The sequence below is a fragment of the Heptranchias perlo genome, chromosome 17 (assembly GCF_035084215.1).
Source record: "Heptranchias perlo isolate sHepPer1 chromosome 17, sHepPer1.hap1, whole genome shotgun sequence".
In the NCBI taxonomy this organism is placed as follows: domain Eukaryota; kingdom Metazoa; phylum Chordata; class Chondrichthyes; order Hexanchiformes; family Hexanchidae; genus Heptranchias; species Heptranchias perlo.
The window spans coordinates 27,193,583-27,212,997 of record NC_090341.1 but is presented as its reverse complement, the minus strand read 5'-3'; the positions used below and the strand labels follow the sequence as shown (position 1 = coordinate 27,212,997).

Below are 19,415 nucleotides of genomic sequence, written 5' to 3'. Positions count from 1 at the left end.
GTAAAATAATTTTAAACGCTCAAACATAGGTTTTCATGACTACATTCATGAACATATTTATCGGTACTTTGATAACTGTGTCTGTGCCGCTTCCTGCTCTCATGCTGAACTGGAAAATGTCATCAAATTTGCTTCTAACTTCAACCTCTCCCTTACTTCACACGGTCCATCTCTGACTCTCCCCTTCCCTTACCGGACTTCTTGATCTCCATTTCTGGGAATAGGCTGTCCATCAATGTCTACTACAAACTCACCAACTGCCACAGCTACCTTGATTATACTTCCTCCCACCCTATAAGGACACTATTCCATTCTCGACAGGGGGTCCTGCAACCAAAGTTCTCAATTCAGACTTGTCCTGAAAGGGGTGAAGAGCTGGAAACAGATTTTTGGGATGCCATGCTGCTACTTCTGAACCCTACCATGAGTGACAACTGTGTTCAATTGTGAAAGATTCCCCTTTGATATTTGGGGGTCTCTTCAAATTTCAAAAACTGAGTGTGGGTATAACTGTTGCCTACATCTGGGCTTTTCACCGTATTCCTGCTTCACCAGCCGTTGACAAGTGGGGGCTAACAGGAACACTTCAAATGCCTGATTTAATGGATGTTGGTCTACATTAAATGCCATTATGGTGAAGCTCAAAAACTTTGTGACTTTTGTTTGGTTTTGGAACAAGGAATTCAAGTAAAGATTTGTAATCTAGTGAAATGTTCTATTTGCTTTTGCTTGTGTTAATTTTACTTCTTAATAAACCTAATTCATAGTTTATTGCCTGAGATATACAGTCAGAGAGTTATCTGTCAATCTACTCAAGAGATTCGGAGAATACGAAGCAGCTTATACTTCATTAGGTGATCTTATCAGCAGCATAACGGGTTTATTGGTCAGCAGAAGCATTGTAATTCACAGACGACTTGACATATAAGGATATGCTTTGGTACATAGGAAATATGAGCTGTCCTATTAAAGTTCATTTGTATTGGCAAAAGAGTAAGTACCTGGAGGAGCCTGAATTGTAACATCTGGGGGGAGGGGGCCGGGGGGAGCAAAAACTCAGCTAACCAAATGGTTCAAAGGATCTTAAATGATCGAAGTGAAGCTCAGTTTAACGTCATCAGACTAAAATACTGAACTGCAACCTTCCACTAACTCACCATCAGCAATGTTAGTTTGTAGAATGCTGATAAAATTTCCCATGGTATTGCACATGGGAGTCAAGATCTGTACAGTCTTGAAAGGTATTACCTTTCTGTTTCCAAACAATATGAAGACAATATATCCTAAAACTATGGGCAACAAAAGCTTCCACTACAATAACACAAACTAAAAATAACATAAGAAATTGAAAACACTGCAAATCAGCAAAAATCACAGCCTGTTAAGAGGAGGTGGCCTGCAAACTGGTGAACAGATACCCCATTTATCAGGTGAAAAAAATAATGTTCTAAACACTTGAAAAATGAGGCAAAAAAAAACCTGAGTGGTTGGAGTTTCAGAAAACTTTCAGAAATTGTTCCTCAGTGCCACCCAATGGCCAGAGTTTGTAACCACATCCTGACAGCAAAACTGAATGGGAAGTGTGGACATGTCAATTTACAGTGATAAATGCTGACATAAATGTATCACCATAAATTGTGACAACATAATAAAGTTTCTGGGCAGGAATTACATGCCCTACCCAAGTATTTTTTAAAAACATAAATATCTCAGGCAGTTCATTGTTGGTTTGTTATTCTTGAGCATTAGTTTTGATTCAGTGGTAGCACCTTTTCCTCCGAGTCAGAAGATAGTGGATTCAAGCCCCACTCCAGAGAACTAACACATATCCTAGGCTGATAGTTCAGTGCAGTACTGAGGGGCTCCTGTACTGTTGGAGATGCTGTCCTTTGCCCTCTCAAAAAGATCCCATGGCACTATTTGAAGAGCAGGGGAGTTCTCCCAGTGTCCTGGCCAATATTTAACCCTCAACCAACATCACTAAAAACAGATTATCTGGTCATGTACCTCATTGCTGTTTGTGGGACTTGTCAGAAATTGATTTCCCTACATTACAACAGTGACTACACTACAAAAGTATTTAATTGGCTATGAAGCACTTTGGGATCACCTAAGGAAGTGAAAGCTATATAAATGCAAGTTTGTTCTTTCTTATGCAGTGAACAAATCAAGCATCACTGTGAAGTAGAAGTAGCACAATGGTAACTGAGTAATAAATTGATTCAGACATTCATTCGAAAAGGTATACTTTTAGTAATCACATTGCATTATTATAATTTTTTCCAAGCAGATCACTGATTTATACACTAAGCCAATGCAAGAATTCTCAGTGTTTGGGTTGCAAGATCTCAACCTTAGACATTTACCAATCAAAATCCTTCAATTTTGAGTTACTGTCCACAGATCAAAAAGGTCACCAGGTGCATACCATCCTATCCACAGTATTACAACCAAGTTATATAACTCCCACATGTCTCCAAGCAGACTTGCAGTAAACACATACCTCCCCCTGATTAACTTATCAGTAGGATAAAATAATGGTTGAACAGAGAGGGGACTATATTGTATCTCAATGTATATGTACCACTATTTATAAACCCAAAATACCAAAACAGAGCAAAATCTGGATATTCACAAAGAAATCTAAAATGATTTAATTTGGATCACTTGCCTCCTCAGTTTAGTTTTACTTCACTAATATCCTATTGCATGACATGTTAGAATGCAATTGTAATTCAAACCACATGATTGAATCATAGCAACCTGCCATGTGCCATGACACCTGTTGCTTTAAAAAAAAGCAGACGAAAAATGGAAAATGCCCCAATGTTCACACACTGTACAGATCTGCCTAGTGTGTTTCAAGAATAATACTACAGAGTTTAGATGGCCAATATAATTTAATCTAATTAATGCTAATATATCTCAGTTTGTACTACGAAGAAATGTATTTGCATATGCAGATACAGAAATGCATTTAAAAGCTCTTGCTCCTATTTAAGATTGTGGCAGCCAGATCTAAAATTTGTTAAGTCAGTTAATAATGGAAATGAAGACTAAGAAGAGCCACACGGTATCAGCAGCTTGCCACATTATGGCAACAGTACACAAGCCCCAGAGTTGTGCGCCGTAGCTGATTTCCACACAATTAGCAATGATGGCAACATTCTCAGGAGTCAGGGGAAGAGTATTCTGAAAAATTAAATCTAGTTCATACAAGTCTTAAATAATGCAAATTTCAATCTTTATTAATGTTTGCCAAACCAAACAAATGATTATCCTCAATGGTTCACTTTTACATTTAATTATAAGTCTTTTTTAAAAAAACACACCATTTTTCTTAAAGGATTATCAGGCAGCAAAGGAATACTTTAAAAAAGATTGGCAAAATGCAAAAACATTACCTTAACATGTGAAAAGGAAGAAATGCAAATGCTGGAACATAAACAGAAAATGGTGGAAATATATAGGTCAGTCAGCATCTGTAAGGAGAATGATCAGATTATTCATGTTTTGCATGGAGAGTACATACCCAAAACATCAATAACATGTCCTTTCTCTTCATAGATGCTGAATGACCTGCTGTGTATTTCCAAAGTAGTCTGTTTAACGTGAAAAGATACATTGGGTAACATCAATGGCAGGAGAAATGCAGAAAGTATTTTGTTTTGTATGTGTGATCAATTATATAAATGAGCACTATTGTTTCTGTGACTGCAGGCATCAAGTGTTGTACGTTAACCCTTAACGAGATGCAGACAACTTAGCTGATCTGGATGCCAACAGACTCCAGGAACCACCCCCCAGTGCACTTATCAGAGAGCAACTCTTTCAGATTTTATGAACTTAATTTTTTAGTTAAAAAAAAGTGTTTATTTTTGCAGTTTAGGGTATTGAAATACTTAAGCTAATCCCAACATTTGGGTTGATAGTTTATCCCTATAGTATTGATAATTCAACATTGTGTACGAGTTGAAACTTTAAAAGAAAAACTGCAGCTAAGATAGCCTCATACTTTCCTATTGGCCATCCAAGGTTTAAAAAAGATGGAGACGCAAAATGCTCATCAAGAGAGTCTGCCGAAACGTCTCTTGCATTTTTTCAATCAATGTATTTATTTGCAATTAATGCCAAGAATAGCCCTATATTTGATGGCTGAGTGATAGCATTGAAAGGTAAATCACTAATTTACAACATGACAAATTTAGTGAAAGGAAAAGAATAGAAAATAAGAGGTCAGAAAATTGATTCTGCACAGTAGATAGTTTGTGATGGTGAAGAAAAAGACAACATACTTCAAAAAGATAAAATGAAATAATTTTGACAGTTCAAAACTAAAATGGATTGGAATGCAAGAACAAGGGGGCATAATCTTAAAATTGGAGCTAGGTCATTGAGGAGTGAAATTAGGAAGCATTTTTTCACACAAATGGTAGTGGAAACCTGGAACTTCTCCCCCAAAAGGCTATGGATGCTGGGTCAATTGAAGTTTTGAAGACTGAGTTTGATACATTTTTTGTTAGGTAAGGGTATCAAGGGATATGGAACAGAGGAGTTGAAGTACAGATCAGCCATGATCTAATTGAATGGCAGAACAGGCTCGAGGGTCTGAATAGCCTACTCCTGTTCCAATGCTTCAGTTAAAAATTCACTTACCACTCTGTCAAATTCACTCATTCAATACATTTTCAGATATATACAATTATGGCAGTGCCCATTCCAATAATTCACTGTAGATTAAACTCTGGTAATTCTGCAGTAAGTGCATCATAAGCGTAATTTTGATTGTTCAATGAAGCCATTACACATTGCCTCTACCTGAATAGAGTCATGAGGGACATTGGTCAGGATGCATAGCATTTTGAGGGTTTGGTAGTGGTTTTAAGGAAAGGAGAAAGAAACCAACTTCCATCTTCTAACTTGCATTCCAATCTTGTACCCATCTGCTAGTATATATTCTTGTACGTACTATGTTAGAATTTGCATGAGCTTCAATTCTCCAAGTACTTTTTCCATCACGACGAAAAAGACACAAAAATAATCTGTCATCAATTGTTCTATCAATGTTTCTATAATGCTCTATCCTGCTTTTTAATGACTTTGGTCATTTGTAAGCAAATAAATGCTCACATATTTAAAAATATTCAGCGGTAGAGTTTCCACTTTGGGCGCAATCGGGAAATTGTGCTCGAAATTGTGCTTGTTCGGTTACAGTTCAAGTTTCCGCTAAAAATCATTTGCATGATCACAAATGTAAAATCTTCCATGAACCAACGCAATTGGGCACATAATAGAACGTAATCGTTTTTTTTTTCTCTTTTCCATTAAAAAGTGTTCATTGCTGTATTTAAGAGTGGTAACCTGGTCCACGTTTATTAATACAACTGAAAATGAGTTTATTGCAAAAAACAAGCATTTTTAATAAGTGTCCAGTCTTCCACCTGTTAGTAACCTGATTTAAAATCACTTAAAATTAACTTTAAAAAACTATCCTGAATCATTCACTACTTTCTTAGTAAATTAAATATTTTTTGAGATGAATTAAACTTTAAAAACCTGCCTACTAATGCCTGTGCGCCTAAGAAAATTAGCACATTTTGAAGCGCTTTCCTTCACCAGTGTAATCAGCGGAAACTCGCAATATAGACCTGGGGGCATGGCCAGTTTTGAGGGCAAAGCCTGATCCAGCGAATTTAATCTTAAATCAGTGTAAAAGATCGCGGAAAACATGAAGTGGAAAAGTGGTTTTGGGTTTAAAATTTCCCGATCTTTTGTGCTGGTCTGGCTGATTCCGACCCGTTTACGCTGATATTGGTGTAAAGGAGAGGAAACACTACCCCATAGCATTAAAAAAGTTAGCCCATGCACTACACAGCATTATGAAACAAAGCCACACTAAATAAGTGAAAAACCATCAAGTTGAGAGAACTCATTGCATACTATGAAATACATATTGTTGCTGAATATGATATTACAGAGAGCAGCTATTTAAAAATATGTGTTTTGACATTATTCTACTGTTCATTTGGTGCCGGTATCATGGTATAATGTTCTTGGCCTCTTTCAAAAGCGTCAGCTTAAGCGAAGCCAATTCCAGAAGGAGGTTTTGCTTTGATTTTGCTCCACACCAGATGCAGGTACAAAGCTTGCTTTATACTTAAAAAAAAGTCTGCTGGGCTTCTGTACCACTATATCCATACTGGTTCAAGATTTGGTGGAATAATCAGTTCTTTTCAATCAGTAGGAAAACCAGCAGCAGTACAAGAGCCCAATAAATTGCAGTCCTTGTTTGCTTTTGTATGCATCAATATTCTGCTGTTGCCCCCCCAGCATAAGTAAATAGTATAACTGCATACTTCCTGCTTATAACCCCACTACACAGATGGTTGAGGCACTGCATTGGCATATATAACACAACAGCATTAATGTATCTGAGATAGTCAAAACAAAAAAAGTATCAAATTAAAATTTAATATAAGCTGGATTTCATCCAATCCATAAATTGATTTTTAGGGCAATTACTTCAAATTGTAAACTGTAAGATTTAAAAATACACATTTTCTTCCGGTCTACTTGGATGGCACTTAGTATTTTAAAAAATAAAGAGCATTCTTCCAAATGTTCCAGGTGTCTCCAAACTTATGTATGGTTCCTGTCTAATTTGTTGAAATATAACTGATTACAAGTCTGTAAATGAAACAATTTATCAAACACTTACCAATAATATCTCACATCAAACTGTATTTGAAGTAAATCAATTTGTCTGTTTAAGGTTCTTAAGAGTTTGTTGTCATATTTTGACAGTTTTATTCAAGAGCACTACATGTATGACAACCCCATCCCAATACTGGACTGACTTACATTAATTGTTTTAATGTAAGGACTTGCACAACACCAGGTTATAGTCCAACAGTTTTATTTTAAATCACAAGCTTTCGGAGCTTTCCTCCTTCGTCAGGTGAGTGAAGGGTTTCTAAAAACGCATAGCATATATAGTCAGACAACAATGCCTGGTGATTACAGATAATCATTCCAACTGCCCCCTATAACACCTCGGCTGGGTGACGATCACAGCAATCAAAGGTGTCGTTGGTGTTCAGACAGGTTAGCCACGGAAAACATTACATCCTAGTATACTGAATACACAATAGGTCAGGTCACAAAGACAGAGAGAGAAAGAGACCCGAAAGGCAGAGAGAGAGAGAGAGAATGTCCAGTTGCATTAAAAACAGATAACTTTTTTTCGCTGGTGGGGTTTCATGTAGCGTGACATGAACCCAAGATCCCGGTTGAGGCCGTCCTCATGGGTGCGGAACTTGGCTATCAATTTCTGCTCGACGATTTTGCGTTGTCGTGTGTCTCGAAGGCCGCCTTGGAGAACGCTTACCCGAAGATCGGAGGCTGAATGTCCTTGACTGCTGAAGTGTTCCCCGACTGGGAGGGAACCCTCCTGTCTGACGATTGTTGCGCAGTGTCCGTTCATCCGTTGTTGCAGTGTCTGTATGGTCTCGCCGATGTACCATGCTCCGGGGCATCCTTTCCTATAACGTATGAGGTAGACAACGTTGGCCGAGTCACAGGAGTATGAACCATGTACCTGGTGGGTGGTGTCCTCTCGTGTGATGGTGGTATCTGTGTCGATGATCTGGCATGTCTTGCAGAGGTTGCCATGGCAGGGTTGTGTGGTGTCATGGACGCTGTTCTCCTGAAAGCTGGGTAATTTGCTGTGAATGATGGTCTGTTTGAGGTTAGGTGGCTGTTTGAAGGAGAGAAGTGGAGGCGTGGGGATGGCCTTAGCGAGTTGTTCGTCGTCATCGAGGACATGTTATAGGGGGCAGTTGGAAAGTTTATCTGTAATCAGCAGGCATTGTTGTCTGACTATATATGCTATGCGTTTTTAGAATCCCTTCACTCACCTGACGAAGGAGGAAAGCTCCGAAAGCTTGTGATTTAAAATAAAACTGTTGGACTATAACCTCTTGTTGTGCAAGTCCTGACACTTGTCCACCCCAGTCCATCACCGGCATCTCCACATCATTAATTGTTTTGTTTTAGTGTGACGAAAACTAGAAAATGTTGAATGACCGTTGCCTTCCTTCAGGGCATAAGCAATTTTCCAAGACTCCAGTTTGTTGATGTGCTTATGATATAACAAAGGCTATTCAGCAGCACATAAACCACTAATGAAAATCCATCAGATAAACGACATTTCAAGTACAAATAAGTTTTCCACTTAGCAGAATGCTGCAGGCTGCCATTTTTAAAAAAAATTAACCCCTCCCCCAAGAAAAATATATCCCCCCCATAAAACAAACATCTACCAAAACCAAATATTAATTTCTACCTCCTATTGCTTAAACTAAAAAATAAATATGCCACATTTAGCTTTTAAAGGCCATTGCTACTGGAGGCTTTTTTTTAAGTAACATAATTCTCCAATGGTTACCACTAAAAGGATTGCTTTGTACAAGTAATCACAATCAAGACAGTTCTCAGGTGATTTTTAAGCATATCAAAACAAAATCCCACACAGCCCATTGTCAGGGAAGCGATTGCATGGTCCTAACAGTAATAGATTGATATTTTGAGCACAGCACTTGAAGCAAACCCATCGTTATGCAGTAAACACTGGTAACTCAATGAACAAGCGATGCACCATGAAACTTTTAAGCAATACAAAAAGGAGGAAATAAACGTGAGGGAACGGACAGACATTTTAATTCGAAGGAATTACTGCTGTTCCGTATTGGCGAGGCAAATAGAGTAAATGTAACATATTCCTTTAGATTTCATCAGATTACATATAGTTGTTCACATCAGTAGTCTGCTTTACTTTCAGCCATATCCTCTATCAGGCACTGGTGTCTTTCAATATTAAACGGAATCAGGCTACAAAATCAACTGTCTGCTATTTTACTCTTTTGCAGTAAGGTTTTTACTGGGTTAGATCACCTAATGCTAATTGACTTTTTAAATGCTGCTATTGCTTGGGGCTTCTTTAAAGAAAACACTTTGCTACACTAAACTATTTCAATGGTGTAGCCTTTCTGTAATTAAAAGAAACCCGTATGTAGTTTAAAATCTCCAAATCTAAATACAATAGGCAAAAACGAGAACTTTTAAAGTCTAGTGATTGAATCTTTGTGCATGAAAGCCCCTTATAAACAGTACTGCTAAACCATAAAATGCTGTTGAGAAATTAATTTTAATATTAATACTTGAATGTTAATTTATATGTGCAGTGCTAGCAGAACTAAGCTCATGGACATGTTTCAATACAACAAGATGTCATGAAAAGTTAATCAGCTGTACAATCATCATGCATTGCTTAAAGTTTTATGAGGAAATGGTTAAACAAATAAACTGCACAGTATAAGTCCATATATAGTCAGAATGCAAGTAGGCTTCTGTTACTGGTTAAGCTTTATCTGCCCAGAATATGTCACAGTTGGCTTTCCTTTAATCTCTAGTGGATAGTAACAAACTTCATTGTACTTCAGCAGAGAAGTTATGACAACATTGGTCTGCTTGTCTGTGCTACTAAAGCAGTTTTATTCTGAGAAAATGACTCTAGGACCCATCAAATAAAATGAAATAAAGGATTTTTAAAAAAATCGTTCAGTTGCATTCCACTGGGGAAACATGTTTCATCCTCTGATGTTATCATTGGCTCTAAAAAGCCAAGTGTTTTACAAAGTATTAGCAGATTAATACATATCAGAAGATTATAACTCAGATTATAAATGATCCTTTGAACACAAAATATTTAATGCTGAATGACCCTCCCCTCCACCCGGAACAGAAAATAAAAATAAAGTGGTGCAGTTGGTTATGTCACAGAATATGACTTGACAAATTCTCATCCCGAACACTAGATGTCACTTGGAGAGTCTGCACTGGCACAAAAAGCAGACAAAGATGCAGGGGCAGAACAATCTGAACACAAATTGACCTGTGCCATTTGCGGATAGAGTTGCTATTGGAAGTTTGAAAGTCGGATGAGAGGAGTTTGGGATCAATTTACCCGTGTGCCCAAAAATGTGCAGAATGCTGTAAGGTTAAGAATAATGGGAAAACGTCCTAAAACACTCCATTACACTTATATTCATGTTCTGTATTCATTTCAGAGACAACACTTTAACAGAATTTAATTAATAACATTAAAATTCTCATTTTTAATATGAATAAAGCATTGTCGTAGAAGATTTAAAACTTTGATATGAACATTGGTAGTTAAGATCCTTCAATTATAGACATGCTGAAGGCTAAATTGAGAGGAAATAAAATAAAATTATGTTCAATTAAAAGAAATGTAAGCAAAGGTTTACTAAATGATAACTACAAAAGTATTTAAGATGAAGAGCCATTTTGGAGTGGAAAAACTATATATCTGTACTTGCTACTTAACACTACAATATAAAAGATATAAAGAAATGAAAAGCAAAAACCTTACCTTTTAATAATGAAACTTTAGTTAAAGATTCATTCAGTTCCTGTTCATCCATTTGGCAATCTGTTTTTAGTTTTAAAAACATGAGTTTAAACTTATGCTGCAACAGCAGCGGTACATAATTTCTTACAGTAACAGCAGAACCTCCTGAAAGAACTACATGTTATAGCAAAGCCATTTAATAGGTGGTGAAGATATAGGGTATTAATCTCCGCTCACCCCCACAAAAAATAGTGCTGCTTGGCAACAAAGTTTAAGCTGAAGTTTCTGAAAGTTATATACTCTAATTCTTGAAGACACATTTGACAAACTAAGTACGTAATGCTGATATGTCACTGTTTGAGTTATTTAGAGTTTTGTTTCTAACAGATTTAAGATCAAAAGTAGTGGGAATTTTGTTTGATAAAACAAAAATTTGCTGGAGGTTGAAAATGTTAGTTCTCAATTAATAATTGAAACATTTTAACATTGACTATATACATTAAGCAATGCCATTTGATATGACAAAGTAAACATTTTCCAAAAGTTAGTAGGAAACAAAAAAGGGTTTGAGGTTCAAATACTGGAGATGATAAGGAGAAACTTTCTGTAACAGAAATGGACAACTGTCAAACCATATCTGCAATTCAAATAAACAGAAGAAGTTTAAAGCAGGCGGAACTGAAATGAACAACACAAGCAATGTCCAAATTTAACAATGCTGGCTCATGACCTACTTTGCAAGCAAAACACTGCAATTCCACTGAAGTGAAAAATCAGCATAGCAAAACATCAGCAATAATGACACCAAGGCATTTTTCATTTCAATTCAGACTTTGGTGAACAATTCAGTTTGCATGTTTGCCTACAAACACCCAATGTAAGGTGGCTTTCTCATTATAGGTTTGCCTAAACCAGTTCACCAGAGTTTTAAAAGAATTGATTAGAATATTATACAAGGCAATTAAGGCACTGTAACAAGAGACTTTTGTATTTTGTAAATTTAATTTGAGATCATTTGAAAAAAAAATATTTAGCAGCCTTTTCTTAAAATATACCATTACATTTTCATTCAATAATCATACAAAATTACCTGTAGTGTCGTCGCTGCTCCGGTCCTTACTTGGGCTGAGTGTGTCAGACATATCAGATTCCTTTGCTTCCAGTTGATTTTCTGAGTAGACAGAATAGTCCACTATAAGCAGAGGGTAGCACAGTAAACTTGAACGCAGAAAGCAAAGTCATTTATTTTTCTTTACAAATTGAGAATTAGTAGCTAAACCGAATGTACACAATTACAACTAAACTTTTTGTAAGATTTTTGGAACGATAGCTTGAATTTCAATTTAAAATAACTGTCTTCATCAAAAATACACATGGGCACTCCCAAATCTTCTCAAAAAGTTGGCAGCTTCTCTCATATTCCACAAATGGTCACATCACCAAGCTGAAGCTTCAACAAAGAGCACAGCTGTCTGGCTAAAATAGTCAGTGCTTTAGTTTGGGGAGATAAGGTTGTTTCCTTGCCAATTGGCTGATGCTGCAGAGCCGGTTGTTCTCACTACCATCATTATGGCCATATATGACAGACAGTACTCTGTTATGAGTCACATGTGTCAGAAACAAAGCACTTCTTCCAGGTCTGTAGAGAAAGAGCATTATTGTACATTTCCAGTAAGTTTGTTATACATTCATTATTTCTTGAATGTCTTCATAACTTCCAATTAGATAGTAAGGTAATTTCCTAAAATTCTTTGCATGACTTTTCATAAACAAACAGTCAGAATTTACCATTTAATATGACTAGCAGTAACTCCAGGGAATGCCAAGCATCCTGGGCTGACTTTTTATTCTTCATATTTCAGCACATGGCATTATATGAATATAAAGCTATTCAGATGACAGGAGCAACTTTACAACTGAAGCATTTAAAAAAAACCTTTAACATTTGACTTCAAATTTTTGCATCCCAATTCTATATATTTATACCCATTCTTCTCTCATTACATTAGTTCTGGCTGTACTATATTTTGACCTTTCTTACCATTAGACTAAACATAACCCTTTCCCTTAGCCTCTATATCCTGCTGTCCACTCTGGAAACTAGGCTTTTAATGACTTCCAATTGCTGCTTCTTTATCAAAGTGTTATCACATGTTTAAAATAACCAAGTCAATCTTTTGACTTTTTAAAAACAAAGCCATAGCAACAGACATTCTGGTCACATTGAGATAACTCAGGAGTGACTTAGTGGATTGGAGGTCACCAAAATGAGTACTTGTTGGCAGAGATTAATGACCATACAAAATGTTGTTTTATATGTAATATTTTCTTGCCCAGTTCACAGAATAAACTGCTAGCTACTTTTATAAATGGTGAATTTATATGTATTGTACGGTGGCATGAGGATATGAAGCAAGATCTGCGGGTTCCATTGTAAGTCATGGCTCAGAATTCTCCACACTTCATTCCTGACTTTGGCTGCACAAATCAGAAGAAGCATAAAGGTGGAGACACTTTTCTACAGGGAAGGAGGAGAAGGAAAGAAAGTACAAGTAAATATGGTAGACAAGTCACCTGGCACTGAGTAGCACTGTCCAAGGCCTAAGAAACAACTATTCTGCTTTACTTTCTCCAGGGTATGGTTCATGGCATTGGGTGGAACAAAACAGTAATAATGAGGAAAAACACTGCCTTCTTAATCCAGGTGAAATTCCAAAATCCATTTTAGCAAGAATTTTCAATGAGAGTGAAGGCTCTCCATATTACATACTACAGGAGATATAAAAACAGCACAAAGCTCATGGGCCCTTCTTAAAGAACAAAAGAAAACATTTTTTCAGCACTGTGATATAGAAACCATAGGCGTGAAGGTGGCTAATTATTATGGAACACCAGGTTCCTGTCTCACACTGAGACCCTTTACTGGGACTTGAAGTGTTAAACCACCTGCATACAATGATAAATCATCATCAAAGATCATCCACCCATAAGATGGTTAAAAGGTCACACTTTCATGTAAAACAATGGATATGAACTCAAACTCCCAACCCTATATATCATAAAAAAATGTAATCATCCAAAGCCTTTAAACCAATTCAAAATGGACAAACATCTGCAACCGCCCTTTCCTCTCCAAGTCCTGAACATGACTTTGCCTCCCAAATCCATGCCCAGTCTCTTGCAACTTCCTGCATGAATATCTCCAAATCAGGTTTCCAACACTGCCCAAATCAAAGCCACAAACAACATTCCCTGCAACTGTGGGGTATTATCCCCCCCATGACATCTCTAATTCTCTCGTTGCTGGCTTCCTAAATGCAACCCTGTATAAACTATAGCTTATTCACAACTCCGCCACCAACATCCTAAGCCTAACTCCCCTATTACCTCTGCCCTCACCAACCTCCATTCGCTCACCATCCCCCAATGTATCCAACTCAAAATCTTGGTCCTTATTTACAAGTTCCTGCACTCTCTCTCTCCTCTTGACCTCTGCAGCCTCAAGACTTGTGTGCCAGCACTTGCACTACTCTCTCTGCTCCTTCATCGGTCACACGGCCTTCAGACACCTTTGCCTCACACTCTGGAACACTTCCTCTAAACCGCTCGGCCTTGCTAAATCCCTCCCCTGCTTCAAAAGCTGCCTCAAAATATAACACCGACCGTGATTTCAATGACCGCCCCTAACCCTTATCCCACCACTTCTTGGTATCCATTTTCACCTCTGTGAAGTACTTTTCAATTTTTTTTAACATTAAAAACATTATATAATTCTAAGTTGTTGTAGACGCAGGAGAAGCTATACGTCAGACACAGTGGATTTAAAAAGTAAATGGAACAAATGACTTCATAGATAGACACTGCACATGATTCCATAAATAAACACTATTAGCATCTCATGGCATTTTGCTGTTATTAGGGTATATGATCCTGATGGCTGGCAAACAAACATTTCAACAATTCAGCTGTGCAGTTTCTTGCTTTCACTGATCTCCAAACTACCCATCCAAGTGTATGAGTACAAGCACTCTCAAAGTGACAGCCATGGTAATTCCTAAAATGCTTCTCAAGTTTGTCAGTGTATTTATAGCAACATTGCAGGCAGTGATCTGAAAGTCGATATGACCATTGTAGCCTTTTTAACTCTCAATTGTCATCACATATTATTCTAAAAAGAAAGGAAGGAATAGTAACTCATTCCCCACAATAAAATCAGTATATTTAAACTTAAACCAGAATGAGTACTGGTAATCTGCATTATTTCACACAACTACATATTCAAACAAGAACATAAGAAATAGGAGCAGGAGTAGGCCATATGGACCCTCGAGCCTGCTCCACCATTTGATAAGATCATGGCTGATTATCTACCTCAACACCACTTTCCCGCCCGACCCCATATCCCTTGATTCCCTTACTTTCCAGAAAGCTATCTCTCAATCTTGAATATACTCAACGACTGAGCATCCACAGCCCTCTAAGGTGGAGAATTCCAAAGATTCACAACCCTCTGAGTGAAGAAATTCCTCTTCATCTCAGTCCTAAATGGCCAATTCCTTATCCTGAGACTATGACCCCTAGTTCTAGACTCTCCAGCCAGAGGAAACAGCCTCTCAACACCTACCCTATAAAGCCCCCACAGAATCTTATATGTTTCAATGAGATCACCCCTCATTCTTCTAAACTCCAGAGAATATAGGCCCATTCTACACAATCTCTCCACATAGGACAACCCTCTCATACCAGGGATCAATCTAGTAAACCTTTGTTGCACCCCTTGGAAGGCAAGTATATCCTTCCTTAGGTAAGGAGACCAAAACTGTATGCAGTACTCCAGGTGTGGTCTCACCAGAGCCCTATATAACAGCAGCAAGACCTCCTTACTCTTATACTCCAATCCCCATGCAATAAAGGCTAACATATCATTTGCCTTCCTAATTACTGTACCTGCATGTTAACTTTCTGTGATTCGAGTACAAGGACACCCAAATCCTTCTGAATACCAGCATTTCTTAGTATCTCACCTTTTAAAAAATATTCTGCTTTTCTATTCTTCCTACCAAAGTGGATAATCTCATATTTCCCCACGTTATATTTCATCTGCTGCCTTATCGCCCAGTCACTTAACCTGTCTATATTCCTTTGCAGCCTCTTTGCATCCTCCTCACAGCTTACTTTCCCACCTAGCTTTGTATCATCAGCAAATTTGAATACATTACACTCAGTCCCCTCATTTAAGTCATTGATGTATATTATATAGAGCTGAGGCCCAAGCACTGATCCTTGTGGCACCCCACTAGTTACAACCTGCCAACCTGAAAATGACCCGTTTATTCTTACTCTCTGTTATCTGTCCATTTACCAAACCTCAATCCATGCTAAAAAATGCCCCCAATCCCATGAGCCCTAATGATGTGTAAAAACCTCAAGGACCAGAAACGTACATTTAGTCACCAATTTTTACATTAAATTCTGCAGAAAGTATATAAATTACATAGACAAGGAAGAGATTTCATAGATTGCCCTAATTATATTTGCATTTGTAGTTCAACTACAAATAATTCTATAGAATACTTTAATTTATATACAATTTTAATGGACTGTAGGGGAGAGAAAATCACGATTTTATCCCTGAACATAATTAGTACATTTTATTTGACACAACAAAGATTTTCCTAATACATTTCTTCAATCATTACTTTCATACCGTCTAAAGGTGAATTCTCAATTTTAATTTTTTGCAGCAGCACTTCAAATTTCTTTGTAAAGTGTGATGTACCAATTCCTAAAATTCTGCAATACAAATACTGACATTTCTGAAAAAATATCTATCTGGCAAACATTTTTCACTCCCATGTGAATTTCAAAAATGTATGCACAATGACATTTTTCACTCATCCCAGGGGAAGTACAATTACAGTCAAGTTTCTTTATTGACCATTGATAGGATTGTTCCCTGACAATGCAAACTAGTGTACTGGTTTTCATAACTTGCAATAACAATGTTCACCTGCACTTTTCCATTGCTTTGTCAACAGGTGGCATAAAATCACCCACCAACCTTGACAAAAACATCAATCCCCCACAACAAAATGAAAAACCCTGAACCTTTGAGCTCAGAATTTTTATTTTAACAGCTCAAACTAGCTGGACCAGATCAAGCGCTATTGGGCCTCATTCCCTTCTGCCAAAACCACCCACTATCATCCTGGATAGCAAAGGTAACACCCAATTTTTTTCTCCACTGCCAACCATCTCTTAAAATCCCTCTGCTACTTCCTCAGATCCAATGACATGCTAGGAACTCATGGACTTCTTTGTCATTATGATTGAGGCCTTCTGTTCAACTGCCTGTGCTGCTCCCCTCCTTCCTCCTGTCCACCAAGCCAAACCTCCCCCCAGGCTCTAGCCCTGAACCCACATCTTTCTAGTTTCTCTCATATCGTCCCTCATACACTCTCCAAACTCATCTTATCCACGAGACCCACCTCTTGCCCCCTTGACCCCATTCCTACCAAACTGCTGACCACCTAATTTCCCTTCCTGGCTCCAGTGTTAGCTGATATTGTAAATGGTTTCCTTTCCTCAGGTAATGTCTCCCTCCCTTTTAAAACTCCATCAAAAAAAGACACTCTCGAGCCTCATTCTTGAAAACTACTTCCCCACCACCAAACTCTCTTTCCTCTCCAAAGGTGTTGAAAGTGTTGTTGCTTCCCAAATCCATGCCCATCTTGTTAATTGTATCCACATGATTTATATCAATTAGTGTTAATTGTATTCAGGTGGTGTGTATCAATTGGGGCTCTCGTATCCTTTTCTGAGAGCTTATCTAGGGTGTGGTCTGGGTAATGTGGAGCTCTGTGAATAAAGGCTTGGAAGCAATTGTAGACTTGTATTCTATCCTTCACCACCAAGCTATCCAGCTTATACCACATCTTTTCCCCCAACTCCACATTTGAATCTTTCCCATCAAATTTGTGGCCCTGCTCCAACACTCAAATGGTCCTAACCAAAATCACAAATGACATCCTCTGTGACTGTGACCATGATGCACTATCCCTCCTTGACCTCTCTGCAGCCCATATGGTCGCCCACTCCATCCTCCTCCAACACCTTTCCTTCTTTGTTCAGCTCAGTGGGATTGCCTTCACTTGGTTCCACTGATCTATCCAACTGTAGCAAGAGCATTTCCAGCAATGGTTTCTCTTCCATTGATCAATTGCATTTTGACTACTGTGTACAGTTCTAGTCCCTGACAAACAAGAGAGACATTCAACTGCTAGCAGCAGTGCAGAGAAGAGGCACAAGGCTGATCCCTAATGTTAAAGGTCTGAGTTATGAGGGATGATTGGAGGAACTTGGGGTTTTCAGTCTTGAAAGGAAGAGTCTGAGATGTGATCTTACAGAAGTATATACGATAGTCAAGGAAGTGGAAATGGTAAATCCAGAATATTACATTTGCAATTTAATTTAAAGTAAGACAAGGAGATATGGGTTCAAACTCTTAAAAGGTAAATTTAGGAATGTCAGGAAATTCTTCAGTCAAAACAGTGATCAACATACAAAAAAACTTTCCGGATGATTGATGGAGGTAAATACCTGGAATATTTTAAAAAACAATTGGGTCATAAAATGGGGGGAACTTTAGGATCTTTCTGAATAGATGAATTAACAGGAGCTGAATAGGATGAGTCTTTCTCATCCATAGCTATCTTGTGGTTTAATGTGTGATGTGCTATATTTATAATCAATGTAAAATAATTGATTTGTCAACAGCTATTGTTACCAGTTTTTGAGAAATTCAGGTCCTCATTACAATTGCGAAAAGCTCAAACCATAATATAAAATTATTTCAAAAATAAAAAGTTAGCTATGTCAGTAACTTGCTGACAACATTCTACTTGATTGCCCTGTCATAGTTGAAACAAACAGTACAAACCTTTCAATAGTTTAGCTTCTTCCATGACTTTGGTAAGATGGTCTTCTGCTATAAGGGTGGCTGTTAAAAAAAAATCAATATTATACAAAGCTTAAAAGGGGCAAGACAAGAATGCATTGATACAATAATGCATTGTACCACAAGCATAGGTTTAGCCAGATGGTAAAGATGAATTGTGTGATCTCAGTCAGGTTTTCCCTTGAGCAAAGGAAAAACTGCTTAAATGTGCCATTAGTAAAGGTCTTGGAACAAGTCATCAGTCCTCTCATTTGAAGAATAGTATGTATTAAAACCTCTGTGTAAAAAAAATCTTCGAAGTTCCCCCTTTGTACTAAGTCTATGTCCATCATTTTGGATTCAATGACTATGGGAACAATTACTATTTACCCTCTCAAAAACTTGGATAATTTTATAAACCTCTGTTAGATCCCCACTTAAGCTTTTTGTTCCACTGAAAATGTACCAAATTTGAGCACTTTTCTTCATAATCACCACCTCTCATTCCTGGTAAAATTTTAATGAATCTTCACTGTATGTTTTCCATTGTTCTAATATGCTTCCTGTAATGTGTTGCCTGGAACTGCATGCAATACTCCAACTGTGGTCAAACCAATATCTTTTGTTGCCTTTCATTCACTGCTCTGACAAAACAGAAACATTTTTGTCTCGTCTTAGATTCATAGCTGTCCCTTTAATTCAGTCACAAGACATAGGGTTTTGGGTGGGGTGGAGTGTACATACTTTGTGGTACACAAGGTATCACAATTGTGTGAAACAGGCTGGATGAACCAGAGGGTCTTTCCTATCCGTCATTGTTTGTATGTTTTTAAAAACCAGCTGCAGTCAAAATTATGTTTCCAGACCAACTACATAAATGTGATGCAGAGTTTAGTTGGTTGTCTCCAAGGCTTGAGGGAGAAGCCAGGTAACATTTAAACACACACATGCTGTGTGAGTTGCTCAGTTATGTATATGACTGACAATTACTTTTGAATCCGGCTGAGAGGTATTCAAAAATTCAGGAAGCTTCGAAACTGTTTTGGG

At 37.7% G+C, this 19,415-nt stretch overlaps 1 protein-coding gene across 24 annotated transcripts in view; it reads right to left on the bottom strand.

Moving 5' to 3' along the window:
• Window positions 1-19,415, bottom strand: part of slmapa (sarcolemma associated protein a) — a 188,226-nt gene that overhangs the window by 44,563 nt on the left and 124,248 nt on the right. For 18 of the 24 annotated variants that reach the window (XM_067998769.1, XM_067998777.1, XM_067998778.1 and 15 more), the window contains 3 exons: window positions 18,372-18,431; window positions 11,523-11,603; window positions 10,454-10,513 (listed from right to left, as the gene is read on the bottom strand). In XM_067998769.1, the coding sequence (XP_067854870.1) occupies window positions 10,454-10,513; window positions 11,523-11,603; window positions 18,372-18,431 (201 nt within the window). The remainder of the gene's footprint in view (window positions 1-10,453; window positions 10,514-11,522; window positions 11,604-18,371; window positions 18,432-19,415) is intronic. The other 6 variants (XM_067998776.1, XM_067998782.1, XM_067998793.1 and 3 more) reach the window with 2 other exon arrangements.